Genomic DNA, 23,311 nt, shown 5'->3' with positions numbered 1-23,311 from the left:
TGATACATGTCGTCATGCAGAACATGAATTACAAACCCAACCAGACTTGTTGGATCTGCTTGCTTCATCTAAAGAAGCCCTTTCTAATCACCTCTGAAACAAACTTATTCTCCACCTCTTTCCCCCTCTGCCGAGCTTCCTTTTAAACAGCCATCAGAGCCGATTAGCGGGCTCCATCGGGGGACACCAGGACGCTGCTGGACGGCCTTTGCTCATAATGCTTGCCCAAGAGATGCGCTTGATTAATTGGCTATTTCCATTTACCCAAAGCAGGTCTCCGGGTATAAATAATAAATGTGTGAAATCCTTACAAAATGGGCAACTGGGGCAATCCAGATAATCCTGTCTTCAACAAAGTGACTGGGAACTCAAACCTCTTAGGCAGTCTCCTTTGCTTCTCTTGTTACCTCCCCCCGCAAAAAAGGAAAGCCTGGAGTGATTGACAGGGGCCTCAGGCTGCAGCAATGGGAAGTCAGCCCGCTGCTTAACTTCATTCAGCCCCTGTATAAAGAAGCAAAGGGAATAGTATTCCTGTTCTGCCACGAGAAGGCAGACATTATTCAGAGCCTTGCAGCTGTGACCCAGCTGGTTATGATGACTCTTGTCAAGCCTGAGTGCATTTGGTGTAACAAGATCTCCTTTGCTTTTCTCCCTGCTGGAGCAGTTGGATGTTGAGCAGACCCAGGGTAAGGACCTCAGCCAAGGAAAGTCCCTGAGCTGAGGAGGGGAGTAGAAAAGCCTGTTGGAAGCTAAGCCATTATCTTAATTGAAATAAATACCCAAGGTGAAGCTTTCTGCAGAAGACTTTAATAGGAGATCATCAGAGAGCACCTGCCTGGGCTCTCTGGCAAGGTAGAACAAGGCACTAATTATAAGGGCCTGGGAAGCAAGGACCTAGGGTAAAAGGAGGTATTAATTGCAGGGTACGGGCAGTCTGATGCGGAGGGGAGACAAGCGTGACAACAAGCTATAGTCCACAGTGAACAGAGACGTGGTGCCCAAAGCAAGGCAGTGTTTGGGGCTGCACCTGCTCGATTCCTGCACTTTGGGGCTTCCCACACAGGTAAGAGGTAAAGATTTGCAGCACGTGGGGTTGTCTTCTCCCCATTCTTTCCGAACACCTGGTCACAAGCAGCAGCTAGAGCTGTGCTGTAGATCAGCACCTGGATTTGTCACCTCTGACTAGTGGTTCTTCATGATCCCCCACAGAGGTGTCAGTGTGACAGACTGCAGAGGTCTGCTGCCTTCTATTGAACGCACCTGGAGGACACCGGTAGCCTGGCTTTATCATCCAAGATGAGAGGATCCTGTCTGCGCTTTGACATGAAAGACCGATCTGTCTCTGATGCAACCCTAAGGCTTCAAAGGGCTCGGACCATGGTTGCACCTCGCTCGTTAGCATCTAAAGCACCACCAAACTATGGTTTCTCAAAATCTTTTAATAGAACCAGTCCTTTGGGGTTGTTAACCATCTTTGTTTCTGAAGCGCACAGGATTTATTCCTTATCCATTCTGCAGGAGCACATGGGAGGGGAGGCGTGAACCTATTAGCAGCCAGAAAGCGGCTATGACAGGAGTATGTAAATCTAGGAGTCCATACCACCTTCTCCAACCTCACCTGAACGTACACCGCAGGAAAAGTTGCCAGGAAAAGTGAATGTTTGAATGCAGCCTGTGTTACACCATCTAGACCAGTGGTTATCAACCTCAGGTATACAGTGCTTTGCCAAAGAGTATGCATGTGCCTACATTTTAATGATGGTGGTGGAGCTTCCGGATGGGTCAGTGCCCAGTGACTAATGGTGCTGCCAAGTGTTAGTGTCAAAACTTTTCAAAGGCACGAACATGCCGAGAGAAGTTGGGTATGGGGGATATGAGCAGTAATATTTTGCAGGTAAAGAAGTATGCAGTCACAAAAGTTTGAAGACCATCACTCTAGATCCCTTACCAAAGCCTCTCTGTCTTCCTGCTATCGTGGAGGGAAAACACACGTACAGACCAGCACAGCCAAACTAAAAAAGATGGTACTCCTTAAACTGCCAGCCTGAGACTTGGTCTCACCTCTGAATTTCCTTACGGTGATCCCTATCCTCAAACCCGTACCCATGCTTTAAATATCCCTACTTATGTGAGCATCATACGGAGCCCACCATGTGCTCGAGAGCTTCCCTGAATCCGAACCTCAACTAAAAACGTCTATAGAAATAAGGGTTGCCTCATTAAGTAAAGGAAGCAAGACTGGACAAGAGCAATTGGCATTTGTTTTTCTTTAATCATTTATTAGCAGATTTATTTTCTTTGTATCTTTTTAAGGCACTTCAACAATCATTTGAAATAATCTATACCATGGTTTTGGGAGATATTCCTTGATGCCTTGCTAATAGCAACCTATTCCTCTCTTTCCCTTCGAAAGTCTGCAGATCAACTAACCCACAGGCTCTCGGCCTACCTGCCTACAGCTCCATAAGCAGAACCAGTCTGCTGGGTCACTGGGAGGAAGAGTATTTCCAGACACAGTGAAGCCACCCAGTTTTTCATGTGGCCTCTGCAAGTGCAGGAAGGTTATCCAGCTCCTCGCTGTAGAGCAAAAAAACTTATTTTAAAAAGAAGTTGGTTAAATATTTTTTGTACTTGTACTTCTGGGCTTGCTTTTTCCCAGGGATTTAAGTTTCATTCCACTACCGAGATGGCATGCAGGGATGAAATCAGGAAGGCCAAAGCGCAACTGGAGATGCGACTAGCAGGGGACATGAAGGCTTTCTATAACTATGTCAGCAACAAGAGGAAGATCATGGAAAGTGCAAGTCCTTTACTGAATAGGGGAGGCAGCGTAGTGACAGAGGGTGCAGAAAAGGTCTTCATGGGCAAGGTCAGCTCCCAGACTAGTGCACCTGGCAGCATGGTCTGCAGAGGTGAACAGCCAGCAGTGGTGAAAGAACAGGTTAGAGACTGTGTAGAAAAGCTGGACGTGTACAAGTCCATGGGGCTGGATGCGATATACCCAAGGGTGCTGAGGGAGTTGGTTGATGTGATTGCAGAGCCACCAGCCATCATCTCTGTTTGCCCTTTTCCAATCAGCCGGTGCCTCTCCTGATCACCATGAGTTTACACAGTGCCCATATTTAAGAAAGGGAAAAAGGAGGATCCAGGGAACTACAGACCCGTCAGCCTCACCTCAGTCCCTGGAAAAATCATGGAGCAGATCCTCATGGAATCCATTTAGAAACACTTGGAGGAGAAGGTGATCAATCAGCATGGATTCAACAAGGGCAAGTCATGCCTAACCAACATGATTGCCTTCTATGATGAGATGCCTGGCTCTGCAGGTGATGCGATACATCTTGAGTTTAGCAAGGCCTTTGATACCATCTCCCACAACATTCTCGCAGGCAAGCTAAGGAAGTACGGGCTAGGTGCATGGACTCTAAGGTGGAGAGAAAACTGGCTGAATCGTTAGGCTCAGAGGGCAGTAATTAATGGCTTGATGTCTGGATTGCCCCAGGGGTCAGTCCTGGGGCTGGTTTTGTTCAATTTCTTAATCAATGGCCTGGAAGATGGGATGCAGTGCACCTTCAGCAAGTCTGCAGATGACACCAAGCTGGGGGGTGTAATAGAGATACACTGGAGGGTAGGCCTAGGATTCAGAGAAACTTAGACAAATTGGAGGATTGGACCAAAAGAAATCTCATGAGGTTCAATAAAGACAAGGATGACGTCCTGCACTTAGGACAGAACAATCCCATGCACTGGTACAGGCTGGGTGCTGACTACCTAAGCAACAGAAAAGGACCTGGAGGTGACAGTGGACAATAAGCTACTCCATTTGCTCAAGTGGCAGTGATCTGTGCCTTCGATTTAAAGATTCCAGTCTTCCTAATGAGATGTCTGGATGTCACTTTGATACCACTTAACAGAACGTCTAATTTGGGGGCGGGGTTAGTTCCCCCTAGTAAATACGTAATAAATTCCATTTAAAAACTTGTTAAAAGAACATTGTTTGCAAAGTCGAACACTCAAAAGTCAGAAAAAAACCAGAACTAAGTTGTCTCTACATCTTGAAGGTGTCCATTGTCTCGGGACTCTTGGCTCATTTGTTGCAGAAGCTGGACAGAGGGTAGTGAACAGGGCTGTAGGAAGGAAGATGATGGCCCCACAGTTAATGCATTTGAACACCATTCTGGAGAAAATGGATTCTGTCCCTGCTTCTGCCACAGCTTTCTTTGTGGTGCTGGGCAAGTCATTCACCTCAAACGTTTTACAGGTAGTTAATTCTGGTGGTCCCTAATGACGCGGTCTTTGCCTTTCCAGCATCCAGCTGGAAATGCTGAGGTCAGAAGGGATAATACCAAAGGCAACTGGCACTGACTGGATGCTGTACTTTGAAGATACAGAGTGCTTCATAGGAGTAATTACTGTGAAAAATCTGGCACTTGGAATCTCAAATGAGCACCCCAAATTAGCAGACACTTTTGACTTTATTCTCTCTGTGCTTCAGTTCCCATGTGTGAAATAGAGTTCCTAGCACCCATTCATATGATAGAGCACTGTGAAAATAAATATATTAATATTTATGAAGCATTTAAATGCTATGGTGATGAGTGCCACAGAAAAGTCATGCATAAATGAATAATAATATATTTAGAGCTGGGTGTGGATGGTGTGAAGTAAATATAGTCATGGGATAGGAATTGAACAATGAGGATAACACAAAATATTAAATACCTGCTCGTTAATTGATCCCTGTCCATCCTGTGCACTGAATGAACCAGAAGCCCTATGGAAACAATACTGTGTGATCATGTCATTAAAAACTGTTTCACAGTGCACAGGTACAAGGGAGCCAAATTCAAGTTGTATGGGGTTCCCTAAATCTGGCATTACTTAATATTTTAATGCTTGACCTTGCCACAGTTTAATGATATTTTAGCAGGTTCTTGGATGCAATTCCTGCTTACACTAGAATTTTTTTTTACTTTGCAATCCAACCACTGGAGGGCAACCTGATCACAAGTACAAAAGCACATTCAAACTTTCTCCTGGAGAGGGAATTAGTAACCATGATTACTGGTAAGTATGCCTACATTCAACACAGGGTTTTCCAAGCCTAACATCATGCAAGAAGTCAAAAAAAAATTATTTTTTTTTGTGCTTATTTTGAAATGTGGTTTTAAAAGGTTCTCCCAGATTGAAGATTTATTACCCTGGGTTTCTGCTCAGGCTAACATTTTTCATGACTTAGCTCTAAACCCCTGGATTATCAAAGGGATTTCTACTGGAAGCAAAGAAAGACCCTTTCACCCAACTGTTGCAAAATGCAAAATGCTATTCACTGTAACACTACTGCAAGCCTGACAGATGTTCCTAATATTAAATTCATCCTGACATATTTAGATTTTGCTGGGTTAGGACAGTGATTCTCAACCAGGGTGCAGTGGCAAACATGATTTGTAAGATAAACCCAGAGATTTCAAATGGAAATCCATAGTGTTAAAAACATTCTGATCTCTTTGCAACAGCAAAAATACTCTATTTTCTGTAGTAAAAAAATTGGTTAGAACTAAAAACTGGCATTTTTTGAGGGGGGCCTTACATCTAAAAAGGTTAAGAATCACTAGGTTAGATGTTTAAATCTGTTGTAAAATATATTTCATTATGAGGGCTTAGGTGGCTATGACTAGGAGGCCCTTATTTTACTCATCAGAATAGGAATATCCCCACAGAATCTGGTTCTTTAATAACATGTCAAAGGAGCTTGTCTAAACCAGTGAGGCTGGAGAAGTGGAAACCTGCCTACAGAATGTTAGATAGAAAGAGTTAAGTGGATCTTGGTGAAAGTGAAAGATAAAGGTAAATCAGGGAGGAAGGGATAATAAATATGGAGCCAACAATTTCACATGAAATAGCACCAAAGCTAGCAGAAAAGCAGGCAGCTCACACGATAGAGTTAAGTGGAACTGAGTTCTCTCCAGAAGCTGTGCATTGCCCACGTTACCCAGACCTGGGTTATCTCACAGGCACTGTCTTGCCCTCCACGTGCTCTCAGTTTCACCTTTTATCTGTCTTGCATCACTGCACGTTGGCACAGCAAGCTTTTCATTCGCATGCTGCTTGAGTGATCCAGCTGCAGCTGGTGCTTTCCTGGAGAACGCTTTTGTGTGCTGTGCTTCTAAGATGAGACATTTCATGGAGCTTCTGCATTTCCTTTGAGGGTTCAGCATAAGCCTTTAGCATCCTCTCACTTCTACCTTCCCACCCCCGCTCCTGCATGTGCACTTGCAGACACGTGCACATGCACATTCTGGCTAGCAATACTATTTAATCCACACGGCACAGGGATTTGTCCTATATCTATCAAATTAGAGAGAGAGAGAGGCAGAAGAAGAGGAAAGAGGGATCCTGAATCAGTGTGTGAAGCAGACAGGGACCAAAGCTCCACTCTGCCAAGGCTGCTCTCACCATCTTTTTCCAAACTGAATGGAGAATGATTCCCTTGCTAACCTCACTTGTCTGCCTGCACTTGGAAGCGGACTGGAATGAGGGTGAAATGAGGAAGGCTTGAGGAAGCACTGGTTAAAGAGACAGTATCTGCCTGCTTTGTGTCCCCCCCTCCCAAACCATGGGCTGATTTAGCAGCTTTCACAAATGCCACAGGAGGTTATTTTCAGCCTTTACTTCCTATGCCTCTAAACTCAAATATGTATCTCTGCCTCTAGAAGTGGAAATAGCCTTATATAAGCAGAGCCAGAATCTGCTTAGGCTCAGCTGAGAGGCAGAGAATCAGTATGATGGAGGGCATCTCTGTGCAGTAGCTACTTGAGCTGCTGCCAGTACCAGAGACCATGCCCTGCTTCTGCTTTTTGTGTATACACCCTGGCACTAATCCGTGAAATTATCACATGTTCAACATTCAGTCCAAAATTGCACAACAGGTACTTTTTAATTTTATTCCAGGCGATTTCTTTTCTGAAAGAATTTGGATCTTTTGTGACATCTTACCAATATTTCTTGTGAGAAAAAGCAAATGTTCACATTTCCATATCTTTCAATCAATAGTTTTTCAAGTGATGACCTTGAAACAAATTTCACAAGCATTGCTCAAAATCAGGGTAACTTTTAAGAAGCAGACTAGGATTGTTTTGTTTTTTCGTGGTAACTTTTATTGGACCTGTGACCTCTCTCTCGATTGTGCAGTCATATTGAAGGGGGCTAGGAGAGGGTGTAATAGAGGAAGCAGCAGGTGCAGCAAAGAGATGATGGAAGACACACAACCTGCCATCAGGGCACAGGGCTGTGCCCTGGGCTCCCTCTTTGCCTCTAGGAACGAGCCCTGGTCTCTTGCTGCCCTGCAATCTTTCAGGCACACACAGTAGAGTAACAGGCCTGTGCATGTCAAATTTTGTTGCGTGTTTTTTCAGGCAGCCCCAATCCAGGTGTATAGCTTTTTCAGACTGCTGAGAAATTCTTTCTGTCTTAAAGATGTAATTACTGCAGTTTGCTCTTGGTCAGGAGACAGTAACCCCCATAATGCAGAATCTATTAGGTCTGAGATATCTTTTTTGCTAGAAGGTAGTAACACATATCATGGAAGGAGAGACAAGCATAGCATATTGTTATTACAGATGTTTTATCAAGAGTTACTCCATAGTGTCCCAGCTGTCAATTAGGAATTTTTTTTAAAATTACAGGGGCACTCAGTTAAATATTAGTGCTTTAAAAAATCACTGAGTGTTTGTGGTTTCCTCACACACTTCTACTATGTTGACATATTAAGGAAAACACCTAGGATGACACAGAGATGCACATAACTATGTAAGTACAAAGGGCAACTTGCTGCAAATACGTTTGGGGTTTTTAACAGCTGGGATATGCTGTAGAACAGTGATTCTCAACCAAGGTGCCTTGTCACCCTGCGTTACCTTGAGATCCAAGGGTGCCATACAATGTTAGTACTATTAGGTGCAAAGGCATGATTCACATGGTAAACACAGAGATTTCAAATAAAAATCCAGTGTTAAAAACATTCTGACCTGTTGCAGTCTTTCAGATTTCTTTGCAATAGAAAAATTGCTCTGTTTTCCCAAAGTCAAAAAAATGAGTGAAAACTAAGAGTCGGTATTTTCCAGTGGGGTGCCTTAAGTCTAAAAACACTGAGCACCACTACTGTAGAAATACCAGAGCTGCTCGGACTGGAAGCTCTCACCTCAATGGTCTGATGAGAAGCACTGAAATACAAGGCAGAAGGAGGGAAGGAATAAATAAGACAACTTCTCTGTTCCAGCTAAAGCAGGCCTTGCTGGACTAGCAGCCAGAACTATCACAGTAAAAGTATTTCAGTCTGCCACTCATATTTGGAGTGGCTAAAGAGGCAGTTGCAGGTGCACCAGGGAAACAGCTTACCATAAAATAAGTTCTACTTACTCTATATTTATATCCCCCACTTGCTGTATTTTCTAATGGGGATAATTGATCATCTCCACCTTCACCCCTAGGGTAGCAGAAGGGACTCAAAACAGTTCAAGTTATTCAAAGGCACCTTGAAATAGGTAGGTCTTAATGTGTGTGACTCATGGAGCATATCTACACTTGCAAATAATGCAGGATCAGTTTAGTCTAGAGTAATTTACTCTAAAGTAAACTGACCCAGGCAGGTGTCTACACATGCAGGGTCTCAGGAGCAATTTGCTGCTCATGCCAGCAATCTGTTCCCACTGCCACTCGCAAGCCCTGTGTTGGCCCCCTGCATCAGCCAGAGGAAGCTCTAGGCTCCCCTTAGGTGCTAGCCCAGGGACTGGCAGGGAGCAGGGATTCAGGAGACAGCTGTTTCCTGGCAGGGGCTGGAACATTGCTCCCTGCCCCTGGGGGACAGGATCTGCCACTGGAGCCCGGTGGGGACAATGTTCCCAAGCCCCAGGAGCAGGGACCTCCTAACCCTGGCTCCCTGATCAGGGACAGAGGACTTGGAATGAGCTGCAGGGGAGGGGCTGATCTGCCCATGGGGCAGCTACCAGCAAGCCTGACTGGGCTGGGATTCCCCACCCAGCTGGGGGCTTATTGCTAGCTGCCCCACTGGTGGATGGAGCAAGGAACTGGGACCTGCCCCACACCTGCAGCTCTTTCCAAGCCCTGCACCTCAATTGCCTGATTGGGGCATGGGGTTGGGACCTGCACCTAACCAGGACAGTTCCCAGCCCCTGCTCCACTACCATTGGGCAGGGGCTAGAGACCTTGCTCCCTGCCCTCTGCAATCATGGAGCTGGGCAGGGAACAGGCTCTCCAGCCCCCACTAACACAGAGCTCCCAGCCCTTGCTCTGCAATCTGGGAACGGGCTGAAAGATCCTCATCTTCCAGCCTGAATCCTCCAGTTGCAGGACCCAGGCCGGGAGATCCTTATCAATCAGGGGACCGGGGCTGGGGGATCCTTCTCTCCCAGTGCTAGCTTCAGGATCACAGGGCTGGCACTGGGAGATAAGGATCTCCCAGCACTGGCGCCATGATCGTGGAGCAGGGGCTAGGAGCTCCCTACTGCAGGGGCAAGGGGACATTGTTCCTGCATCCTGGCAGCTGGCAGACCCCAGGGGCAGAGAGCAATCTCCTGTTCCCTGCTGCCCGGCAGCACATTTGCTCCCAGTCAGGGAGTTTACATGTGCACTACTGCTTAGTTACTAATCACGAGTAAATTTGCTACTTGCATTTGTAGATAACAAATGTACTTGTGATTAGAGCCAGTTACTGCGCAATAAGCACCTGCTCGCATAGATGCAGATGCTCATTGTGTAGTAATTAGCTCTACTGTGCAGTAAAGCATCTCGTGTAGACACCCGTGGAGAACCTCCGGTAACACAAACCCTGAGGGAATGCACTGCTCTGTTGGGGAATGTTCATCCATTTGCAGACACAGAATGTGTTACTGAATTCAGTTGGGGTCGACGGGGAGGCACGGGATTGTCCTGTGAAGCTAGATTTCTGGCTGGAAATAAATGATCGGGAAATAGAACTACACACAGAGAATTCACATCTGAGCAGAAACTTTAACTTTTCCAGAGGTTAAGTACCTCAGTACTTCAGGTCAAATTCATCCCTGTTATAATTGATTTCAACAGAGCTAAACCAAGAAAGATTGTAGCTGCCTGCTTTTAGCTGGCATTTTATGTCTTAGTTCACTAAAAGCAAGGGCCTTTATTACACGGGGACAAGTCCTTTTTATCATCTTGAACTCAGACTGCCTCTTATTTTAATGCAGCCTGACAGACTTTAACCAGAATATAATGATGAGAAATTGAGGAGACTGGAAGGTAATGGGACTGGATGGCTTGTGGGGGATTAGTAAAGAAGCACTAAACCACATTTCTCTTGATTGCCTGTTCAAATGCAGCCCATATTGATAAGACCCAAGGTTGGCATGGTATGGCAGCTGTTTGGTGGTCCGTGTAAAATGGGCTTTGAGAGTCTTTCAATCTACATGCAAATAAATTTAGTATTAAAACAACCCCCCCAAAGTCTTCTTATGACACTAACTAGCCCTTTCTTAACAGTCTCTGAAGGGACCTCAGGATGTAATGGATGTAACCTTCATGCAGATTTAAGCTGTTTCAAAGTGTTGGCCCTTTCTCCTCTGCTGCAGCGACACAGGCAACCCACAACCCCACTTTCCATCCTGTCCCTGTTGTGGGGACAGAAGACAATTTTCCAGGGCTGTTGCACCATCTCCCCTGCCACCATCTTGTGTCCTTCTTCTGCAGAAGCCAAATCTTGTATTACTTACAGTATAGGACAGCGCCATGCCTTGCTTCTGTCTGATGAAGAACACCTACACTCTTCATTTCCTGGAACCAAAAGGCCTTCCCATAGTCCCTATCTCAGGTGGTTTTCTTTCGCAGGACCTGAAAAATCATACTGTGAAAAAATGTGGGAGATAACAGTAATAAAATACTACAGCTACATGACATTTTTGACTGAGGCTTGTTGTAATGCTTGCTAAAGGATAACAAGGTGTTAAGTCAGTCTTGGGTGCAGAAGCTGAAGTCAATGACTTCAGATAATCCAGCCACTATCATTTGAAAGGTACTGGCATTAGAGCTGTATCTCCACCACGCAGTGCTCAGAGCAAGAGGCTGGCAAGGGAGAGGAAGAAATCCAAGGAGGGGATAGGGAAAGAAATAAAAGAAAAAAAGGAAGAGTTTAAAAAATCACAACCCCAAAGCTGAGCTAAAGGGCTTCTCTATGGACAGACACTCACAAAAGTTGCACTTTAGTTAATTTAAAGTGTAGTCAAGCATTGTCAGGTAAATTGAATTAAGGCGACTTTAACTTGGAATAAGAGTGTCTATGCAGGAATTTTATACCCTTTAACTAATCCACTTCAAGAATTAATTCAGATTAACCTTCCCCCGTGTAGACAAGTCTTCTGCAAGAGACACTACCAAGGAGCAGACCAAACCCTGGGCCCAAAAGCAGGGCTACCAAGGGTAAATTTGGCAGCCTAAATCTTGACTCTCCTCAGGTGGCATACATCATGTAGTCAGGACAACACTTCTTGCTTGGTGCCCAGCTCCCATACTGTTAGACAACTCATTGTTCCATCTGTGAGTACTCGCCTGCAAATCTGTCCCTCTGAAAATGATGAGCTCCAATAATCTGATCACCTTGGTCCCATCTCACCACGTCCTAAGCCCCCCAGCCCTCCTTCAACCTCCCTACCGGCTGATGGGATGAATTCCAAGTTGTCTGTCCCCTCAGGCAATGCAATCCCATCCTGTCTAGCAGTATTGCACTATGCGCCTCATGCCAGGACACTGTTGGTGCTTGCAGGAGTATTCACGGAGGCTGCAGCAATTTGAAGACACATGAATCTATTTGAATAGCATGAGATATCCACTCTATGGCTATTCTGGTGAATTAAATACCACTGCTGTACTCTACCGTTCATTGGGTAGTCGGTATGGGGGAGCAGAGTCAGGTTTTCCAAGGAGATGCCTCTGGTCCTTGGGAGCAGAGAATAAGGTCTATTAATATTGTGTCCTCTCATTCCATGTACAGTAGTACTGTTACTGTACTGTTCTTGCATAACTCTGCATGGGCTGCATTTTATTTGATGTTTCTACCCATTCAAGGGAAAACTAAATTCAGAGAGTCCCCTTGCAACTGATTCAGGCAGATGCATGTTGTTGAAGCAAATTGTTGGAGTTGTAGAAACGCTTCCTAGCACAGCTCTAAATAGCAGCTAATCATCACCCCACCAATATTGTGTTTGTCTGTAACAGTTCTTCCTATTTTGGTAGGCAGCGCCAGCTTCCCTAGGAGTTCTCTGGGCTTGGAGCCAAGTAGATACCCAGCAAGTACAAATCAAATCAGAGTGATTATTTGTGTAACAAAAAAGCAAAGGTTGAAGAAAAAACAGTGCCCAAAGCATATTGCAGTTCTATACAGACAACAGCCAGTCACAGGATGTTTAAATATTTTCAGATACAAAATACATTGGGCTTCTAGACAGAGACAATTTATAACCTTCACTGGCACAAAAAAACAACGGCATCCGTAGCATCACGTGGTTTTTTAATAGAGTCAAGCAAGAGGATAAAAGCAACCATCTTTCAAAGCCAGAATCATTAGTAATCTCCATCCAGGCCAGCAAGGATAGGAGAAAGGACAGGCAGTCAAATCAGCAGAGACACAGTACCTTTACATTGAAAACTACATCCGAGCAGGAGCAGTCAGATACGCATCCCACCACTGGGATTACAGGAGCGCCCCTGCAATTAGACAACGGCACATGGGCAAAAACGTATGTAAACTTGTACACGCAGCAGGGAGTGAAAGGAGGCAAGGAGTTGTGCTTTTTCTATTATATCACATGATTAAGCTTATTGATATTTTGCAGCATTAAGCAAGTTATTTTGGGGTAGGGAGAATACTATCCAGAGTTTTGGTTTTAAAAAGACAGGAATAAAGCTATTCAAATAGCACCAGAATTACTCAGATCCTGAGCCTGCTCACACTGAGTGATGAAGCACCAATTCATGACAACAGGAGAGGAAGCAGGCCTAGTATTGGTAGAGAAATAGAAGATACATGATTGTTCATATGAAGATGACCCATAGAAATGATTCCAGTACACCCAGCAGTGCAGCTGCTATACCTGGGGGTTGAATTTTGACTCTTTCAAAAGAGTTATGTGGCAGTAAGAGGTGCAGATTTGGCTGTGCTTGCTCCGCTCCAGCAGGCTGCTTGCAATGTTCATGGTGAAACCAACAGCAAAGCGGAGACTGGACATTTTACAAAGCTGTATTCTGTAAATAGTGTCTATCATCCAAGTTCTCTGGCTGCTAAAGGGCCCTTTGTGCCACAGACCCAGCACTTGCTCAGTCCCTTTAAGCATCTATGTTTTGGTATTAACAGTGGCCGAACTCCTCTCTTTCTTCTCAACAAAGATCCTCACTTGTCCTCCTTCCCTCCCCACCACACTTACCGCAAACTATATACATCAGATCCAAGGTAAATGAGGCAATGATATTCCTCTATTTGCAAAGAAGCTGGCAGCGACCCACAAGGCAGAAGAGCGTGTGTGTGTGGTAGTGGCGAGTGGCGTGCCTTTGGATGCTTCCTCCCACTTCATCAAATTTAAGCTCTTCCTCCACCCCAGCCACGCGGGCACCTGCCATTTCCAAATGCAGGATTTTTGAGCAGTTCAGAACCTTGGATCGGTTCACAGGCAGCCAAAGCTGAAGCCCCTCACAACCTGTGTTTCCTATTGAAGGAGGAGGAGGAAGAGGAGAGAGGGCCTCAGGTCAGGTCCCTAAGAGAAGGACTGCAAAATAACAGCTTTGCAGAAAGCTCCACATTTGCCTGACGTGCTACGAGTCTTCTGTTTTCTTTGCCACTCACAGCAATTTATCTGCTATCAGCTCAAACTGTTATTCCCTCTGCCAAGAGATGATTCACTGCCTTTCAGCACCAGGTGAAAATAAGACTGGGGCATTAGGCAATGCTCAAGCAGCCAGACTTGTGTTTCTATTCAGTAATCTCTAGCAAGTTGCTTGTTTGCTGTGTACTAGTTTCCCCATCTATGAGCGTGTCTACACGAGATGCTTAATGCCCATTGGACTATTTCTACCGTGCATGAGCACAGCTGACAAAAACCATGCTAATGTACAGTAGATTAGTTCAATGAGCATTAAGTGTCACACAAAAAGTGTTTATCTGCACTAACGTACAGTAGTTTTAGTGCAATGGGCATTAAGTGTTACCTAAAAAGCATTCATCTGCGCTAATGCACAGTAGCATCAATTTACAGCGCATTAAGTTAGCACCTGTTATTACAGGTACTAAACTTAATGTGCCATAATTATGGTGCATGAAGGAACGTGTAGACACATCCTATGAAACAGGAATATTTCTACCACTTGTGAGTGGTGATGCAAGTATTCAGCAAATAAGGATCCCAAGTGTTTTGAGAGCCTTGGCCAAAAGGCTAAAGCCAAACAGCAACACACTGGAAGGAGCTGTGCTTCTTCAGATGGTCTTTAGTTCAGAGTTTCTTGCCCTGTTGAGAAGGCAAAAGTACTTCACATTTGTGAGGCATTCATTCCATAGCAGAACTTTCCACCAAGATTTAAAAACAAAGCAAACCAGCAACACAGACATCTAAAGCTTACCTTCCCAAATGCTTAGCGGCTTTCTTGGTATCAGGTAAAGCCATGGCAATGCTGTACCTTTCCATGACAGCTGAGCAAGCTCTGAATGAGCTAACCTGGGAATCAGGAGCTACATTACCATGGCACTCTGCCCAAGCTAGTTACCACTGCTGTGCTCAGAGCTAACTCTATCATCTATCTCTACATGGCACCGTGCGGACAAACCCTGATGTGCATCCTGAACAGTTTAGACAACGGTAACTTTTTATACAGGAAGTTCAAGGAGTCAGCTGCATTTTTCCTTACTCCCCTCACCCCACAAGACACAAGCTTAAGTCAAAATCCCATTGTTCGTTACAACTACAGAGGTTGCCTTTAACAGCTTCAGGAGTAAAAAGCTATTTAGTCTGAAGGGAGAAGTGGCAAAGACGTTTTCTCAGAGAAAGCTGTTCATGAAGTCTAAGGAGTTCTGCCTGAGGAAAGCCTTTCATCTCCTTGCCCCAAGGATTTTGTCATCTCTTTTTCTGGCAAAGATCTGGCTTTGCTGTGTGCCCAGCAGCCAATGGGTTGCCTTTTGTTCAGTCCTCTGCACACCAGACTCTGGACAAAGGTAAGGCTAGAGTGAGCGCTGAGCTGTCAGTGCAGCTGTATCCCAAACAAGATGCTTCCTTCAATCAATCCACCCCATCACCAGTGCTAACCAGCAAACTGCAGGTGAAGAAGACAGTCCAAGCATGTGTGTGCACGCACACCCCCGCCCCACACAGACACAGTTTTTAAATAAGCCAGGGTCCTACATTGGGAAAATCCCAGGTCCCAGCTTAATCTACTGTATTAGTACCATGCTTTTGGCAGCCTGAACACTGGAACAGATAATTTAGCCTGCAGCACAGGGGGAGAGGCAAAGTGCATGTGCCCAGAAAGGCCATAACGTCAAATGGACTGCGCTCTGGCTATGACTCACTGGTCCACGTGCATGTGACTGATAGGCCCTTCCTGGTTAGGAACAGGGCACTGAGAATGATGAGTGCTGTGCTGCAGCCTTTGATGTGCATAATTTGGGGATGATGAAGCACTGGACTCTACTCCAGGACGCTTTACTCACCTTTACTCACAAAGTTCACAGGTGCAGAGAGCTGGAAAAATGAATCACTTTTCAGGCACCCTGAAATTCAACCCAACACACTCAATCAAACCTCCTCCTGCATGCTCTCATGTTGGCTTCCCAGTCCAAAATCTGACAGTCAGAGAGGAATTCCTGTGTCAGCATTCTTAAGTTCTTCCAGGATGTGATGACAACCTCAGTCTCGGTTTCAGAGTCCACTCCATGCCAAGAAGGATCCCCACAGAAGGAAAAACCATTATGACACTGAAATGTAAGGATATGTGGTAGAAATTACACGATGGCTGAAATCCATCACTGTTGACTATAACTAACTCTATGGAGCCAGGAAATCAGGAGGGAGTTCCTGAGCTAAGACACTAATGCATTTTGCACTAGCACTGAAAGACACAGACTCAGGACTACCCAGTCCCTAGGGGGAGATTCACTGTCTGATAAGGGCAGCAAGACCACTCTACTGCCTCGTACCATTATAGCAAGATTTGCTCTCCTCAGGAGCTGTCAACTGTGCAACTGGAAATACCAGTATATGTGCTCGCATGACCCATATGCTGCATTCACAAGTGTAAGCTGCTGATCTTTGCTCAGGCAAACAGCTTCTTTCTGAGGTTGCAATAGGAGGATTAAGAAAGACGGAAACTTCTGGCACAGCTTGGACTTCTGCTTACATCCCAAACAGACGGCAGCTTTGCTACGTTTGCCTGAACTACTGAAATACTTTTCCCAGAGTATCTGTATCTAAGAAAACTTCTGTGAAGTCACACACTTTGCAATTTAGCCCCTAGATCATATGAGCAAAGTCCTCACAGACTTCAGCAGGAGTTGGGCACCAGCCCTGACCCAAGTTCAGACTTCTTTAGCTAGGTCTATGTTCACCTGGATGTTTTATCCTACAAGTTAAAAAATAGCATTTTGTAAAGCTGGGAATTTTTGGCACACTTCAGCCACATACATCCAAGTTCCCACTCCTACCCAACAGACCTGGAACTTCTCCCAGCTATGCAAAGCTAAAACCTAACACTAAACAAATCAGCAGCCTTAGGGCATCACCATGCACATTCATCTCACAACAAATGCCATCTCATCCAGCGCATGGGCGCTCTGTGCGCATGTAAGACACCCACCCTGCCCACCCATCACCCAAATACTATCCTTTAAGTGTTTGCTAAAATATAACAAGTCAGTGTAGTTATTTGCCTGGGGGATCAGTTGCAATACACTCAAACAACCGAGTCAGAGAGTCAGCCAAGACCAAAGGCTCAGACTGCTGAGGTCTCAACACCCTGCGCAGAGCCCTTGCCAGAGAGGCTACCTGAGACATTGTCAGAATCTAGTAGCTCAACTATGCTGTATGGGGAGCAGTCTTCAAGGCCCAGTTTGCTACACAGCCAGCCACAAAACCCTTTCTCCATATCTCTCACAGCATGCCACCAGTCTCCAAAGGACCAGGCAACCTGTGTCACCGCTGTGTATAGGCCTAGGGAAAATGATACAGCCATGATGATAATTGGGTAGAAGATGATCAGAAAGGGGCAGAAGGTGATCTTGTGCCAGAAGGTTCTCTCTTCATTGTATACCAGGAATATGTTGTACCAAGTGATGGTCCCATAGTAAAATGAAATCACAAAGGACACTACAAAGATGATAGGAAGGCAGACAATGCTCCAAAGGAGGACATGGGGACCTCTGTCCACCGCAACATCGCAAGTCTTTTTCCCCTCAGGGGTTTCATCTTTGGGAGGTTCCTTCGACTTAGCCAGTTCCTGTAGCTCTTTGTCTGTTAGAGTGACATGGATGTCCACCATTTGGCCCTTTTTCTTCCCCCTTGTGATGGTTCCAGTTAAGGTGACATATCGGCTGTCTAAGGGCATGCTCCAGACACCTACAATTACAGAGAAGTTGCATCATTATTCTATCTAATCTTATCTTTATGCAAGGCACATCACAAAAATCCCCAAGGACATTGTACAAAACTAGATAACACAGGTTAAGGAATTAAAACAATACTAAGTTTTTAAAAAATGGGCAAGAAAACTGTGCAATTCAGGCAAGAAATCACAGAGGGAAATGGAGGGAAAGTCAGTGGGGTGACAATATACAGAGGTGCTGTTCTGATTGACAGAAACTGCAGGGAAGACTCAGGCACCTGTACTGGTGAGGATGTGGAGGGAAGGCAGGGGACAGCGGCTAGTGGACCAGAGGAAGGTAAGGGAAAGAGAGAGTGGAAAGAGTCAGAGGTGGTCTAAGATGGTGTATGTTACACTTCCTTCTGATCCCCTCCATATACTCGTTACACTCACTGTCTTATATGCTGTCAACCAAATTCAGAGACTGAGCAGGTTAAGTCTAAGGAGTTGGTCTCTAAACAGAACTCTTCCTGCATAACTCTAACTGTGGAATAGATATTCAAAGTGGATTTTGCTAAACAGGAACAGATGTGCTTCCAAAATTTCTGTCCTTCCCTTCACTTAAAATGCTACAAGCAAGAGCCAGGGCCCTTCTTTTTCTGCTGATCCATACATCTTATTTTTCATTGGCCCTGTGACCCCCAAAAAGCAGCCCCCAGCTGCAGGCCCTGGCCATACGTACCATCTGCTATGGGATTTCCTAAGAACTTGGAGCCCTCCTCTGAACTCCTCTCGCCTCCTTCTTCATCTGCCTGCTCTTCTTCCACTTTATTTTCATTCTCTGAGCGATAAACTATTATGGACTCTGGGCGGGGCTCCTTCTTTTTCTTTTTCCTTCTGTCCATGGTGGCCTCTCCATCAAAGGTGACTGCGGTAGCCACGGCTCTCCGCAGGGAGCCTCGGTGAGGGCTGTGTGTTCCACCCTTCTCTCTCTGCACCGCTTCCTCCACCTCGCTGCTGCTTTGAAGCGTCTCGCTGGGCATCTTTTAATAAGGGTTTACTACCTATCAGCTCCTGAAATTATGAGCCATGGATCAGGCAGCAATCAGGGATGCTCAGCTTCATGAAGTCATCTTAGTCACAGCATCCAACAGATGCAATGTATCCTGAACCTACAGTAAGAGAGAAAACAGGCACACAAAACAGTATCCCATTTATTCCATGTATAAAAATCTGCAAACGCTTTCCTTGAAAGAGACACTTCTACCCAAACTGAAAGCACAGTTGCCTTACGTATGATTAAAACTGGTTTAAAAGAAATCCATCTTACTGATCTTAAATTTAATTACACTAATGCATATTTTAGAATATGAACCAGACCTACATTTATGTGCCAGCTTTAAAATGAGACATAGGAGTTGGCCGAATGGGAATGGTTGTTAAAATTTAATATGAACAAACATGGCTTGTCAGGAGATCTTAGCATTCCTCTGCAATGTTAGGAACAAACAACACGTAGCAGTCTGGGCACGAGAGTCCACAGGAACCAAAAAGTGAAACTGACAAATAAAATGAAATTGACTAGCCTAGGGACATGTCTTGATTAGAGACAACTGCGACAGTGAAATTTCACAGCAATGCTGGAGCCAGTTTCTTTCATTTACTTCAGACAATGCTGATATTTATCATCGGAGGCTGGGCAAATGCAAACAGCCCCCAAACAACATAATAAGTGATGAAAAGTAAAACCGATTCTAAAAAAACCTCTCCACTCTAGCAATATGCACGGCTATTAGTAATAACCAGAGGATTTTTTTTTCCTTTAAAGTACAAACTAAAATCAAAAGGACTATATTGAAAATAAAAAATCCCAAAGAAATATTTTGGTTATGTGAAAAAAAAAATGTAACTGCTCCAAATCACATCAAACTCAGGGTCTGATTTTCTCTTCCTTATGCAAAAGTACCATTGATATCAAAAGTGACAGTAATGAGAGGCTTGCCTGAATAAAGCATGTAGGAATAGACCAGCATTGGCTGCATCCAGGTGGATAATACATGTGTCCATCCTACATCCACAGGATGAATGTGATTCTCAGACTAGACATGCTACAGGAAATGAAAAAACTGATCATGCCAACACTCTCTCACAGTTACTTTAACAAGGATTAAAACAGAGTGCCTATGTGTTAGCAGCCCTGCAGCTCTAGGCTGATCATTTAAATGCTTAAAAGACCATGTAAAAGACTATAACTAAGAATTAAAGTCCTGGATAGTATCTGAAGAATTTCTTCAACAGGAAATTATAAGATGTTTGTCTCATATGACTTTCAGCCCACTCCATGCTATGGAAAATTCTTTTATTTGAATCAATGCTGGAAAAAAAAAGAATGGACATGTTTAGATTCAGCTGTCTGGTCTCAAATGCTTCCTCAATGAAAGCAGAAACCTTTGAAATAAACCAACACAATATCATACACCTGGATCCACCAACAGCCCCAAACAGTAGATCCAACTTCCCAGTGTCACTTCAACAGGGTGTTCATTTTGATCATTTATCATGGTTCAAAAAGCAAAATGGTTTCCTCCTTCACTGCTGATCAAAGCAATCAAGAAAGAAGGAAAATTATCAAGGATATCTCAGTCTGGCATCTCAACAGGGTGTGGCTTGGTTTGTGGCTAGTGTTTAGAATAGTTATTGGAATCATTTTTTCTTTTTTTCTTTTTTTTAATTCTCCTCTACCCCTAAATAGGAGGAAAGATAATAAAAGGCTGCTGCCCCATACACCTCCCTAGGGGAAGCCTGTGGATGTCCCATATCAAGGCATTAAAAATTCAATGCAGCTCAGAAAAGAGAAGCAGTTCCTTCCTAGGGACAGTGCCTCTTTGCATTGTCAAGCGTCTGAATTACATGCAGGACTAGTATCTTTGGAGTTTGTGCACAGATAACTAACAGTCCACATACTTAAAAATAAAAGAGTAATGGGCTACCCACAAATTTAAAAAAAAAATTGCATGTACCACAGCACCCCCAGGAAAATCTGATGCTTACATATCAACTCTCCTTCCTTTTAGCTCAACACCAAATTATCCATCAACTACAAAGAGAACAAGAGGCTCCTAACATATAAACTTGGGCAGTACTCTAGAGACCTGGTCTCTATCAATAGGAACTTGATTAAATCTTTGGAGGGCAAGTGGCCATGCAGAAAACTCACTCCAATTGCTGCTATTCTTCAGAAGCTTACCCAGCACACACGCATGCTCTAAAGCTTTAATATTCCAAATGTACATAATGTGGTGCACATGAAAGACAGTGCAGAAATAGTAGCTCATTCAACTTAATACCCCTGTGAGATATGGTAGAAAATATTCTCTTTCTAGATAAAAGGAAACATTCACCTAGCACCTCTTAGAGCTCGGATGCCATAATGGTGGGCAATTGTCTATAATCTGGGACCAACAGACAGAAGCTGGGGTGGGATTAGACTCTGAGCACTCCCAATTCTAACCCAACCTTCAGTTTGCACAGCTTCAAAGAAGGGACAGATAAGTTTCACTACCACTGAACAGCAGCCCACACCAAACCTGCTGTAAAATGCAGAAATAACTCTAAAGCCAGAGAGACGCATTTTGTCACTGCATGGTGAAACCTATGTTGCTGGACCGCACATTGAACCCTAGGGCAATAAAGGGCAAGAGTAAGCACAGCTTGTGGTTTTTTGGCAGTCTAACAGGAGGATCTGGGTCACGGCTGATTTATTTTTGGACTGGTTCCCCAACTGTTTCATCTGACAGGTAGAAAAATACCTAGACCCCAAAAGGCTGCCCGTCAAAGTGCTACTCATCTTGGACAATGTGCCAGGCCACCCACAAAGTCTGCAGTTTGCCCACCCGGATGTGGAAGTGGTTTTCCTACCGCCGAACACAACTTCCCTCGTTCAGCCTCTCAACCAGGCATGATTGCTCCTTTCAAAGCTTATTACACCAGGCGCACCTTTGGTCAAATCTGTAATGCACTGGAAGGTGATCAAACACTTGATGTTAGGAAATGCTGGAAAGACTACAACATCACTAACTGCATCACTAGCATAAAGGAGACGATCAATGAAATAAAGCCATCAACCATCAACGTCTGTTGGAGGGAGTTGTGGAAGAAGCAGTCAATGATTTCACTGGTCTCCCATCTGTCGGTGAGGAGATCAAAAGGATTGCGAGAATGGCCCATGACTTTGGAGGGGCAGGTTTTGAGGATATGGAGGAATTGGAGGTTGGAGAACTGATTGAGTTGCACACCGAGGAACTGACTGATGAGGACCTAGCAGAACTCATGACAAACAGTGAAGATGAAGATGATGAAAATGAAGAGACAGAAAGACCTGACTTCATATTAGGAACACTGGCCAAGCTCTTCAGATACAACAAACAACTCACTGACAAAATGTTTGAATATGATCCCTCTATGGAACGGAGTCTGAAGGTTAAGAGGGAAACTGAAGCTGCAATGATGCCTTACCGAGAAATTTATAAGGACCTATAGAAAAAGGCTGAACAGCTTCCCATCACAATGTTCCTTTGCAAACCCTTCCCTGTCAACCCTCTCAAGTCCTTTGGCCACCACCACTGCCGCTTACGAGACAGAGAGCGAGGAGCGAGGGAGCGAGTTCAAGAAATATTAGGGAGATTAGCGATCAGCTGATTAGCGATCAGCTAAGGGTTTTATTACTTTTGAGTTCAAGTAGAGTTGGAATAAAATGCTAGTTAGCACAATTATTGTCTCCAGCCTATTTATCCTAGCCAATTATCGGTACAGTGCAGTATTCACAGGAATCTCGAGAATGTATCCCCCGCAAATGGCAAGGGTCTCCTATATTTTTAAAGTTTCTCCAGCTGTGACCTAGGTTAAATCTGCCTAAATGCTGACGCAAAAGAGACAAGGCAGTCACCTCATCTAGGAAGATTAAAGAAACTTGGGCATTATAATGTACGGCCAGCTGAACCTAAGGGCATGCCACACGTTCAATTTAAGGGTCCATACAAACCAGCCACAAAGATGCAGTATATTATATACAGAATGTCTTTGTGGTTGTTTTGGCATTTTATGGTATCATTAATTGGCTGAATGTGTACCATTTATGGTGTGATTAACACATTTATTTGCACTATAAATGTGCAAATCTGACAGGGGCCCTAATGCCATTCTCAGACATATCAACAGGGGAATGTCAAGTAGGAGTAAAAAAGTTATATTATTTCTGTATTTAGCATTGCAAAAAGTTCTGGTATCCGTACTTCAAGAAGGATACTGTTCAGTTGGAAAGGAGTCAAAGAATAGCCGTACAAATGATGAAAAGATGGGATAGTATGCCTTAGAGCTAGAACTCCAGGATTTCAAATTATCTTGATTATCAAAAAGAAAGTATCAAGTGTTTGCTCGCCCACAGTAATCACCTACGTGGGGAACAGAAATCTGATAATAAAGGTCTCTTCAATCTGGCAGATAAAATTATAACAAGACCTGATGGTTAGAAACTGAAGCTAGACAAATCCAAATTAGAAGGAAGGCACCTTTTTTTTTAAGAGTTCGGATAATTAATTACTGGAACATCTTACCAAAGGTTGTGGCTGATTTTTCATCAGTAGAAGTGTTTAAATCAAGACTGGGCATGTCTCTAACAGGAACGACCTAATTCCACTGAAACTCCTGGACC

The 23,311-nt window shown here is 44.4% G+C and overlaps 1 protein-coding gene and 1 long non-coding RNA gene across 3 annotated transcripts; both read right to left on the bottom strand.

The window, feature by feature from the left end:
• Positions 1-6,924: 6,924 nt before the first annotated feature.
• Positions 6,925-11,514, bottom strand: LOC109301459. The gene is made up of 2 exons (XR_002098538.1): positions 10,342-11,514; positions 6,925-7,559 (listed from the first exon to the last, which is right to left on the bottom strand). It is a non-coding gene; the product is annotated as an uncharacterized LOC109301459 (long non-coding RNA).
• A 1,022-nt stretch (positions 11,515-12,536) lies between these two features.
• Positions 12,537-18,773, bottom strand: TMEM169 (transmembrane protein 169). Of its 2 annotated transcripts, XM_019522643.1 has the most exons (3): positions 18,344-18,773; positions 17,067-17,636; positions 12,537-16,000 (listed from the first exon to the last, which is right to left on the bottom strand). In XM_019522643.1, exons 1-3 carry the CDS (start codon positions 18,642-18,644, stop codon positions 15,993-15,995), a joined length of 879 nt encoding a protein of 292 aa, XP_019378188.1. In that variant the 5' UTR covers positions 18,645-18,773; the 3' UTR covers positions 12,537-15,992. The 2 variants fall into 2 exon arrangements, with proteins under 2 accessions (XP_019378188.1, XP_019378187.1); XM_019522642.1 differs by having other exon boundaries at positions 12,537-17,636.
• Between the last annotated feature and the right edge of the window lie 4,538 nt (positions 18,774-23,311).

This window comes from Gavialis gangeticus, unplaced genomic scaffold (assembly GCF_001723915.1).
Source record: "Gavialis gangeticus isolate Ggan-Ray unplaced genomic scaffold, GavGan_comp1, whole genome shotgun sequence".
Taxonomy (NCBI): Eukaryota; Metazoa; Chordata; order Crocodylia; family Gavialidae; genus Gavialis; species Gavialis gangeticus.
The sequence above is the reverse complement of the archived record's forward strand: the minus strand, read 5'-3'. Positions and strand labels throughout refer to the sequence as shown.